This window comes from Pan paniscus, chromosome 11 (genome assembly GCF_029289425.2).
Source record: "Pan paniscus chromosome 11, NHGRI_mPanPan1-v2.0_pri, whole genome shotgun sequence".
Lineage (NCBI taxonomy): Eukaryota > Metazoa > Chordata > Mammalia > Primates > Hominidae > Pan > Pan paniscus.
The window spans coordinates 7,843,918-7,855,097 of NC_073260.2; the positions used below are offsets into that span (position 1 = coordinate 7,843,918).

The 11,180-nt window shown below is 51.5% G+C and overlaps 1 protein-coding gene across 22 annotated transcripts in view; it reads right to left on the bottom strand.

Annotated features, from left to right (window-relative positions):
* POMT1 (protein O-mannosyltransferase 1) overlaps nucleotides 1-10,897 on the bottom strand; it is a 23,873-nt gene extending 12,976 nt beyond the window's left edge. For 3 of the 22 annotated variants that reach the window (XM_003822389.5, XM_063594129.1, XM_008975958.4), the window contains exons 1-10: nucleotides 8,652-10,897; nucleotides 7,385-7,536; nucleotides 5,503-5,609; nucleotides 5,266-5,316; nucleotides 4,214-4,360; nucleotides 2,706-2,817; nucleotides 1,914-1,979; nucleotides 1,726-1,819; nucleotides 1,307-1,462; nucleotides 255-385 (exon numbers count right to left, since the gene is read on the bottom strand). In XM_003822389.5, the coding sequence (XP_003822437.3) occupies nucleotides 255-385; nucleotides 1,307-1,462; nucleotides 1,726-1,819; nucleotides 1,914-1,979; nucleotides 2,706-2,817; nucleotides 4,214-4,360; nucleotides 5,266-5,316; nucleotides 5,503-5,609; nucleotides 7,385-7,536; nucleotides 8,652-9,002 (1,367 nt within the window). In that variant the 5' untranslated portion in view covers nucleotides 9,003-10,897. Of the gene's footprint in view, nucleotides 1-249; nucleotides 386-1,306; nucleotides 1,463-1,659; nucleotides 1,820-1,913; nucleotides 1,980-2,705; nucleotides 2,818-4,213; nucleotides 4,361-5,265; nucleotides 5,317-5,502; nucleotides 5,610-7,384; nucleotides 7,537-8,411 lie in introns of those variants that run through there. The other 19 variants (XM_003822390.6, XM_063594128.1, XM_008975957.4 and 16 more) reach the window with 16 other exon arrangements.
* Between the last annotated feature and the right edge of the window lie 283 nt (nucleotides 10,898-11,180).

Genomic DNA, 11,180 nt, shown 5'->3' on the forward strand with positions numbered 1-11,180 from the left:
AGATGATTTAGGCAGGCAGTGCTGAGGTCAGCCACAGCCACAGAGCTGGGGCCGACCCTGGGCCCTGCCACACGCCAAGTCCCTCCAGCAACACCCGGGAACCACGAAGCTCACTGGCAATCAGCACCTGGGCTGCTCAACTTCTTTCTGTCCTGCAAACAAACTTCCTCAAAGAAAGGGAAAGTTGCTAAGATAAGCAAATCTATGAGCAAATAAAGCATTTAATTATCTTCAAAGTAAAACCATCACCTTACATCATGGGGTAGGTGTCCTGGTGGGAATGAAGCCAGCAGGGCACAGGTTTCCCAAAGACGTTCCTCAGAGTGACCTGGGACCCGAAGGCCACCTCCAGTGGCTGACCCTGGGTGATCCGAGCTAGTCCTCCCTGAGACAGAAGCAGAAGGTTGATGAGTGAGAGACAGAAAGAAAAATGCCCCTAAGCCAGCATTCCCGATGGCCACTCCTCCCTCTGGGGTGATGTTTAGGCTGGTGGCCATTCTTGTAACAGTGGTAATGATCTCCCATTTAATCACATCACGTTACATTATAGAACCATAATGAGCACTAAGTCTGATCAAATGCTGCCTCTGGGCCAGGCACTCAGTTCAGCCTTCCACGCGCACCCTATTCAGTCCTTACAAGCACCCAATGAGGTAACAGCAATGATGATGTCTGTCTAAGAGATGAGAAAACCAAGACTAGGGTGAGCCAAACAACTTGCTGAAACACACAGCACTACAGCACTGGCCGTCGGCAGGCTTGGCTGACTTCAGGAACCACAGTCCTGACCACCTCTACTGATACCTTCTACCACTGCTGCGAGGTTCATAGGAATGAAGGTCACAGTTGAGTGTGGTCCTTAAGGCAGGTGAAACTGCCCAGGGTTTGTAGGACTTGACTTTAAAATGCTCCCAGCTGCCAGGCGCGGTGGCTCACGCCTATAATCCCAGCACTTTGAGAGGCCGAGGCAGGCGGATCACTTGAGGTCAGGAGTTCCATACCAGACTGACCAACATGGTGAAACCCCATCTCTACCAACAAAACAAAAAAATTAGCTGGGTGTGGTTGCAGGTGCTTGTAATACCAGCTACTTGGGAGGCTGAGGTAGGAGAATCGCTTGAAGCCAGGAGGCGGAGTTTGGGTGACAGAGTAAGACTCCATCCCCCCCACCAAAAAAAGAAATATGGATGTGGATTCTTCATGTTTTGATTCAAGTGCTAATGTTCACTTGATGTGTTTGTAAGAAAACTCTGGGTCCACTATCATCTTCCTTCTCCAGTGGCCACGATGCCCACTGCTTACTTACCTCTAAGCTGGCCTGGAAGGCACTGGACATGATTTGGTCGTGGGGCCCAGAGCGGAAGACTAGAATCAAGTGGACGTAGAAGAACAGTAAGTACAGGACGACCGGGATGACCAGCAAAGCCACTGCTCGGGCGAGCAAGTGACAGAACACACAGACCTGCCAGAGATTCAAAGAAAAGTCATGTTCCACTGCATGGAAAAGCGCACCCACCTCTAGACATTGTGAGCTTAGAAAAAGTTAATGACAGAAACTCTGGCCTCCCATACAGAGGCACCTGCAGAGGCCAAGAGGCGAGGCTGCCCAGGCCTGCCTGCTTCTAAAACATTGAGGATTGCAGTCTTTTCACCAAGTACCCCCTGTGACATCCGCATCTGCCCCATACAGGCCGGCCTCATGCAGCACTGGACATCAGCACCTACATTGGACAAAGTCTGGTCTCCAATCAGGTGCCAGGCATGGACAGCTGCAACACCCAGCACGAGCACGTACGTGAACACACCCATGTACTTGATGCTGCAAAGACATGACAGAAATGGAGTTAACATGAGACAGGAAAACATAAGGAGATGGAGGAGGACACTGCCCAAGACCAGAGGCTCAAACTCACCCCACTGCACAGGAACAAGCGACCCCTGTCAGTGTTAGCCAGAACCACCAGCTCAGAGAAAAAGGGCTGGAATAAAAACAAAGCAGATGGAGAAAGAAATAGTTCAGACACATTTCCAAAAGGCTAGTGAAGCTCTACATTCTTCAGAGAAATCTTTCTGGGTCGGCTGGCCGTGCTGAGCCACAGGGGCAGTAAGAAAGAATTCCCATCTCCCAAAGTATCCATCCCAGCAGAATTTTTCTTTTTGCCCAGAAAATGTTGTCCTGTTAGTTTAAATTATAGAAAAATGAAGATGTATTTATGAAGTCACAAGCCAAGGGCCAACCCCCAAAATACTAGAGGACCAAAAGATATCTAGCACTAGGCGCAGAGGCTCACGCCTGTAATCCCCACACTTTGGGAGGCCAAGACGGGTAGATCACCTGAGGTCAGGAGTTTGAGACCAGCCTGGCCAATATGGTGAAATCCGGTCTCCACTAAAAATACTAAAATTAGCCAGACACGGTGCTGTGTGCCTGTAATCTCAGCTACTCGGGAGACTGAGGCTGGAGAATTGCTTGAACCTGGGAAGCGGAGGTTGCAGTGAGCCGGGATTGCGCCATTACACTCCAGCCTGGGTGACAGGGACTCCGTCTCAAAAAAAAAAGATATTTAGCAAGCAACTCCTCAAAATGAAAAGGTACCGTCTCACAAAACAAAACAAAACAAAAAAAGGTACTGGACCATCTCAGATCAACAAACCACCCAGAATCTCTGTTCTCGTTAACTAGGAAGACACTCCATTTTCCATACCTGTGCTTTTGGCAGTTGAAGAACTTCAGGTAGGACAACACGGCCAATAGATTGAAAAATATTAACACTGATTCCAAAAGCATTAGCCTTGACTGAGTGATGAGAGCATTCTCTGTTTCAAAGAGGAAACACGTGTCAATTTTAAGGTAGCAAGGGAAAACGTATGAGGATGAAAAACACTCATGAAAAAAGGCATTACTTCAGAAGCGATACAACTGTGTGGGGCTGTTGTGAATGTTAAAACATTCTATAGACACAAGGCCTCATACAGTCATCACCCAATACACATCTCTTTTGATTTTCTACTGTCTCTTTCTTTTCTTTGAGTCAGGGTCTTGCTCTGTCGCCCAGGCTGGAGTGCAGTGGCACCATCATGGCTCACTGCAGCTTTGACCACCAGGGCTCAAGGGATCCTCCTGCCTCAGGCTCCTGAGTAGCTGGGACTATAGGCGCATGCCACCACACCTGGCTAATTTTATTTATTTATTTTTTTGAGACAGAGTCTTGTTCTGTCACCAGGCTGGAGTGCAGTGGTACAATCTCAGCTCACTGCAACCTCCGCCTCCCGGGTTCAAGCGATTCTCCTGCCTCAGCCTCCTGAGTAGCTGGGACAAAAGGTGGATGCCACCATGCCCAGCTAATTTTTGTATTTTTAGTAGAGATGGGGTTTCACCATGTTGGCCCGGATGGTCTCGATCTCTTGACCTTGTGATCCACCCGCCTCAGCCTCCCAAAGTGCTGGGATTACAGGTGTGAGCCACTGTGCCTGGCTTATTTATTTTTTTTGAGATGGAGTCTTGCTCTGTTGCCCAGGCTGGAGTGCAGTGGCGCAGTCTTGGCTCACTGCAACCTCCACCTCCCAGGTTCAAGCAATTCTCCTGCCTCAGCCTCCCAAGTAGCTGGGATTACAGGCACCTGCCACCACGCCCAGCTAATTTTTTGTATTTTTCGTTATTTTTAGACAGGGTTTCACCATGTTGGCCAGGCTGGTCTCAAACTCCTGACCTCGTGATCTGCCCGCCTCAGCCTCCCAAAGTGCTGGGATTATAGGTGTGAGCCACTGCGCCCAGCCTAATCTAACTTTTCATCTGCTTTAATTTCATCTGTTCATAAACGTGAGCTGGAAGACCCTCTCTGAAGAGGATCCACTGACTCACGAGTCCATCTCAATTGGCCAAGGCCTGGGAGGTGGTGGAACAAGGGGAAGTTATCATTTGGTCACAAGATTGGTTGGAGATGGAGGTGCCCACGTGTGCATGGACTTTGCAGCAGCATCTGGGCAGTTTTCTACTGCCATACCCCGACTGCTGATAAGAGTCTGATCCCACAATTCAGCAATCCCATAACCACGGGGTCAGCCTGGGAGCGGGTGACTTGCAGCGTCAAATTTGGATGAACCAGATGCACTTTCTGGTGCAGCTCGCCCACCAAGCCCATGTGATCTTCCGGGCCAAAGGGTCAGTTCTTCCCTGCATGACAGCAAGAGCAGGCAGGGGCGCAGGTCTTACCGATAAGCATCAACAGAGCAGCTCCCATGGCGGCACAATGAGAAAAGTGGAGCTCCAACACTATCTGGTAGGCCATGGGGACCGACAAGGCCCCCGCGAGTGCTGGCAGCAGGCGCAGGGACCACACAGGCACGTTGCTACTGTATTCTGGAAAAGCAACCACACTGCAGGGCTGACTACACTGTGCACACACCATCTCTGTGTACTGCAGCTACGCTTCCACATAGCGCCGTCATGTTCACAGACTCTAAAATGCACGTTTACAAAACTGGGGACCCCATCAGCAGCAGAGTGCATAAACTATGGGTGAAGGCTTTGAAATTAGCTTTGCATAGTCATGGAACCCGATCTCACGAAGCATAGACAGGACTAAGGATTCTAAAATTTACCGCCTTACTTATACATTTACCCTCCCTATTTTCTTTTTTTTTTTTCTCTGAGACGGAGTCTTGCTCTGTCCCCCAGGCTGGAGTGCAGTGGCGCCATCTTATCTCACTGCAAGCTCCGCCTCCCGGGTTCACGCCCTTCTCCTGCCTCAGCCTCCCGAGTTGCTGGGACTACAGGCGCCCGCCACCACGCCCGGCTAATTTTTGTATTTTTAGTAGAGAAGGGGTTTCACCATGTTAGCCATAATGGTCTCGATCTCCTGACCTCATGATCCACCCGTCTCAGCCTCCCAAAGTGCTAGGATTACAGGCGTGAGCCACCGCGCCTGGCCTACCCTCCCTATTTTCAAAAACATTGTGGCAATGGACAAAATTTACATGTACAAAAGATAATTACAATCAGATGCTATGTAATACGTGTACCAACAACAAGGGCTAAAATAATGACTGTAACTAAACACTAAAATTTTAACCAGACTTTTCAAAAGTCTTTCATTTGTATCCAACCAATTTATTACTTTCTGGACTCAGATTAATAAGGCACAGTTTCTGTGGGACTAGGTATGAAAGGAAAAAAAAAGCCACAGTTGTTAATCCTTACAAAAGTCACAATCTCTTCATTCTAACCTGCGCACATTAATAAGGGAAATGAAAATTATCTTTTACCTGCTCCAATTCTGTTCCACAAAAAATTGCCATCGAATCCTCCTAAATAACCTGAAACAGAAGATTAATCAGTAACTATCCCATTCAGCAAATATTTCTAGAGTACTGTGGCAAGCAATAAACAAGATGCATCAATAATAAGACCTGGTTTCTGCCTGTAAGAAATGCACTGATAAGTTTTAAATGTATTTGAGGTCCTGAAGGGTAGGGGCTACTCTCCTAACTGATGACTCCTACCTCCCAAGGCCAGCACCATGTGGCCAAATGGCGGCCCACTGTCATCCAAGAAGAAGATTTGTTTCATGTAAAAAGAGATGTACTGCCCATAATATACTTCGTCAAAACTAGAAAAAAAAACAACAACCCATATTATATTCAATTAGAATCTTAACTGTAAACAAAAACTGTGAGGATAAATGTGTATGTGTTTCCAAATGACTTTGGGTGGGTGATCAGCAAAGGCTGGATCTTTTGCCCCAATTGTTTCCCATCCCCAAATATTAAGATGCATACAGCATCACCCACCCACAGAGACATGGGGAATTCACCAAGCACATCTGGCACTCAGCATGCCTGCCCATACAGATTCTGTCTCTCCCTCGTGTTTGATTTAGGTGGATACTATGAGCCAACCTGCTGAAAGACCTCCTGGGACGCAAGGCTAATCCTGCTTACCTACCTACCCAACCCCCCCACCCCCGCCCCCACCAGCAGCACATGTCTGTGGCTAGCGATGACCCAATGAAACGGCTGCAAGTATGAAAGGAAAACGTGGGAATCAACTGCAATAACATGTTTTCAATCAGGGAGAGGTGAAGATAACCAAGAAACTGCTGTCAGTTTCTCAGGCATGATAATGCAACTGTGGTTATGTGATTTTTGTTTTTAAGAATCCTCAGCCAGGCACGGTGGCTCACGCCTGTAATCCCAGCACTTTGGGAGGCCAAGGTAGGTGGATCACAAGGTCAGGAGTTCCAGATCAGCTTGGCCAACATGGTGAAACCCCTTCTCTACTAAAAATACAAAAATGAGCCAGGCGTGGTGGCAGATGCCTGTAATCCCAGGTACTCGGGAGGCTGAAGTAGGAGAATCACGATCGCACCATTGCACTACAGCCTGGGCGACAGAGTAAAACTATGTCTCCAAAAAAAAAAAAAAAATCCTCATCTTTTACAGATATCCCGCTGAATTATCTATGAATACTAGGATTTGCTTCAAAGTAAAAACCACTGCAGGGAGGGGCCTGGCTGTGAACTGATACGGTGAAGCTGGGTAATGAATATACTGGTGTGTGTGGGGGGGTCATTCATTATACTTGTCTCCCTGCTTTTGTATATGTTTGACGTTTTCCATAATAAAAAGTTAAACAAAAAAGAACATGCAGCAGGGCGGAGTGGCTCACGCCTGTAATCCTAACACTTCGGGAGACCGAGGTGGGTGGATCATGAGGTCAGGAGTTCAATACCAGCCTGGCCAAGATGGTGAAATCCCGTCTCTACTAAAAATACAAAAATTAGCTGGGTGTGGTGGCGGGCACCTGTAATCTCAGCTACTCGGGAGGCTGAGGCAGAGAATTGCTTGAACCCAGGAGGCAGAGGTTGCAGTGAGCCGAGATGGCACCACTGCACTCCAACCTGGGCGACACAGCAAGACTCCGTCTCAAACACACACACACACACACACACACACACACACACACACACACACACACATTAATCAGTTAATAAAGAGCCCTTCAATAATAACAGCAATCACTTCCCATTATGACAAAAACACATTCTAAAAAGTGCTCTCAACAGTGAAGACTTACTTCCAAATCCATCAATCCTCTGCCGTCCAGACTTTAAAACTGTTACTTAAGGCTGGCAACCAGATTTTCCTCTACTGCACCCCTTTAATGGGCCAAATTTCACCTGTTACAGACTCAGAAGGCAAGACCTAAAAGGTGTACTCTGCTGGGGCTGTCCTGGGGACAGACTGGTCTCTCCTCTCACTGCCCAAAACACCTATCACCAAGAAGTCAGGATTTCACTCTCCCATTTATGCTATTCAGTAAGGGCGCCTCCTGTCACAAAGTACAATTCTAGATTCACCCTGGGAATGGAGTCATTTAGCTTACACCACAGCCCGCGGGTAGGTGAGTCGCCACAGCCGGCTCAGTAACCCCATCCCAGTCAGGGCCACAAGGCTCAAGTTGATGTCAGCCGTCACCACTACAGGGCGCTTCAAAAATCCCCACATCTTGTAGAAAAGCGGGCTCAGGCAGACGCCCTAGAAAAGAAGGGAAGAGCCGTGGTCCATGAGGGCTCACGAGAGGCTACAGAAGGGATCCCCAGCCACCCGGCTCCCGGACACACCGGGAGAACCACAGCACAGCCGGGCTGCTGAGAAAGGCCGAAGTTCCTGGAGCCTTGGTTCAGGTAGACATGTGGGGTGAGGGGCACTAGCAGTGAACCCGGGTGGGAATTCAGGGGATCTCAGGACTGGACATTCACTCCTTTCAACAACTCATTCCACAAAACCTGCCCAGCACGTCTTGGGCGCGAGAACACTGCTAAGGAACGCCAGGGTTTCTCCCCTCCCTCCCCGACGACCAGAAGCCCACAGTGCGGCCACAGCTACCTGACCCTGGGCAGCTCCTGGGTGCCATCTCAGCTGCTTACAGCCCAGGGACCCCAACCTGGCCGAGCCTCGGGGCCTCCTCATCTCTCCTCAAGGATGCATCTGCCCCCAGTGCCTCCCTGCCTTCTATCCCAGCGGCACATCATCCCCGGGTGCTCCCTTTCTCGCCTGGAGGGTGCATTTGCACCCTGCGCCCCCACGTTCTCCTCCAGGCTTCATCTTCCCTTGAGCTCCGCTTCTCTTGAGGCTGCATCAGGCCTGGGACACCCTGTCTCACACCAAAGCCGCATCTGGCCGTTGGCGCCCTGCTGGTCTCCTCAGGCCCCATCTACCCTGGACGCGCCCTTCCCTCCCTGAGCTGCATCTGCCTTGAGCGCCTTCGTCCCAAAAGGTCCCATCCGTCCTGGGAGTGCCTCCTCTCCCCTTGCAGACCGCATCTCCCTGGCCGGCCCTTCTTCCCCACAGGCCGCAGCTGTCCCGTCCACCAACTCCCGAGGCTGCGTCGGCCCCAGCTCCGTCCTCACCCTGAGACTGCACCCGCAGCACGCCCTTCCTCCCTAGGGCTGCACGCGCCACGGAGTTCTTACTTCGGGGCTCGGCCGCCCGAACGCCGCATCTGCCCGGGCCCGAACCCCGCCCCCAGCTCCGGAAAGACGGGGACGCCCCCGGCCCCAGCCCGTCCGCAAGCCACGGACCCGCGTCCCGCACTGACGGACTCCCCCAAGTCCGGGCTGGGCTCTCGTCCCCGGTGTCCCCAAATGTACCCGCGTTTCTCCGAGTCCACATAGAGCCGCGCCCGGCTCCCGGCAACGCCTCGGAACCGTCCGACTGGGCCGACGGTTGGGGGTGAGGCCGCTCGACACTCCGCACCACCCACCGCCCTGCTCAACGTTCGATTCACCGAGCCTGCGGGGCCAGACGGGCAGCAGCGCGCGTGCGCACTGGGCGAGGGTGACGCGCGTGCGCAGCGGGCGAGGGCGCCGGTCCCGGAGGAGAGGCAGGTGTGAAACGCGGCGACCTCCCCTCTCTCGGGTGCTACTGTTTTGTGCGCCAGGATTTCTGTGTACTCTAAGCAGGCGTGCAGCTTTTAAAAAGCGCAGTGGGCTCCCACCCATCTTCTGCTCCTTGCTTTTTCACTCCATCTGGCGTGAAGATCTTAATTCTGCGTCTGCACAACGGCGTTCTGCCGGGCGCGCCAGTTTGCTCCTAGTTTTTTTCTTTTTCTTTTTTTTTTTTTTTGAGACGGAGTTTCGCTCTTGTTGCCCAGGCTGGAGTGCAATGGCGCGATCTCGGCTCACCGCAACCTCCGCTTCCCGGGTTCAAGCGATTCTCCTGCCTCAGCCTCCCGAGTAGCTGAGATTGAAGGCGCACGCCACCACGCCCGGTTAATTTTTGTATTTTTAGTAGAGACAGGGTTTCACCATGTTGGCCAGGCTGGTCTCGAACTCCCGACCTGAAGTGATCCGCCCACCTCGGCCTCCCAAAGTGCTGGGATTACAGGCGTGAGCCACTGCGTCCGACCTTAATTTTTTTTTTTAAGAGACGGGGTCTCGCTCTGTCGCCCAGGCTGGAGTACAGTGGCAGGACCACGGCTTGCTGCAGCCTCGACCTCTCTGCCCGAAGCAATCCTCCCTCCTCGGCCTCCAGAGCAGCTGAGACCACAGGCACGTGCCCCCACGCCCGCGGGCGCTCCTAGTTTCCTTGCCGAAAAACATCGATGCCACGAACCTGCTTGCACATACATCTAGCGGTGAAGTGGCTGAGGGTAAGGGCATTTAAAACGGACCTAGGGCCGGGGGCGGTGGCTCACGCCTGTAACCCCAGCACTTTGGGTGGCCGAGGTGGGAGGATCCGTGAGCCCGCTTGAGTCCAGGAGAGCCTGGGCAACACAGTGAGACCCCGTCTCTACAAAAAAATACAAAAATTAGCTGGGCCCCTTGGCGTCTGCCTGCAGTCCCAGCTACAAGGGAGGCTGAGGCAGGAGATCACTTGGGGCAGAGAGGTCGAGGCTGCCGTGAGCCTTGGTCTCACCACTGCACTCCAGCCTGGACTACAAAGTGAGACCGTCTCAAAACAAAAAACAAAACCAAAAAAACCTGGACATCAGTGGGGGCTGCATGACCATCAGAGGCTCCAGTGGGGGCATCTCCCCTAAACTCCGTGGCAGAAGACTGGAGGCTTCTTCCTCCCTTCCCAGGGCTCCTCCTCATCCATCAGCCTCTCCAGTCCCCTCTGCTGAGGGTCAAGAGCCTTCCCAAAGGCCTGCTTTGGAGCAGACATGGTACTTTTGGTTGGGTCAATGCACCCCTTCCCATGTTTTCTCTGAACAGTCGGCACCCAGAGCAGGGTAACTGACAGCAACGCAACCAGGCTGATGGATCACTCTTCTCAGCCTCGCTCCTTCTTGATCTCCTGGTCTATTTGTATGTTAATGTATACAGACCAAAAGGGCACACTGCAGGTTTAATAACCTTAATTATGGTTCTTGGCTGCCTGCAAGACTTTTTTTCCATGTTGGTCAACATAGCATTAGATGACACCAGTTAGAATTTAGTGGTTACTTCTTTATGGCTTACCCTTGAGGGGTTATGTGACTCACCCAAGATCCCACAGAGAGGCAAGGAGCTGGGGCTCACCTGGGTTTGTGGCCAGAGCCTGCAGGCAACTGTATTTACAGTGGGCAGGGAGGGTTCCCTGGGCCCCCGGAGGGAGTGGGGCTGGGCTGTTAAGCTTTGGTTCATGCCATGCTAACAGTGGTGGTGCCTCAGGACTTACAGCCTCCATCTTGCAAGCCCCCAACCTTAGGACTAGCCTCTTTCAGGGCTGGTCTCCCTTTGAGATTTTGTGAGCCACCTGTCCCTAGGGAGCAGTGAATCAGGGCAGTGAGTGTGGCTAGATAAAGCTGAGATGCCCATGGCCAGGTCCCCAACTCTCTTCCATAGTCAAAAGGCTCAGAAGGAAGTTGAGGGACTGGGGTTCCTCATGGAAACAGCGTTTTATTTCTTGGGGGTAATTTATAAGTTTTCTTAGCTGGTCCTAGGCACTAAGCTAAAAGCTACTGGTGACTTTGAATCCACACTACGCCATGAGGTCGATACCATTAACAATCTATGTTTTATGATTAAGGAGACTGACTCAGGTGGTGAAACGTCTTTCCCCAGGTCAGTGAGGCAATGGCAAAACTGAGAACTGCTGCCTCAGCCCATTCTTACCTTTTACCCTTCGCTACCCCAGGCCTGGCTTGCTCCCTCCCCACCCCAAAGCACAGCATAATCCTCCTCCACTTCCTGCAA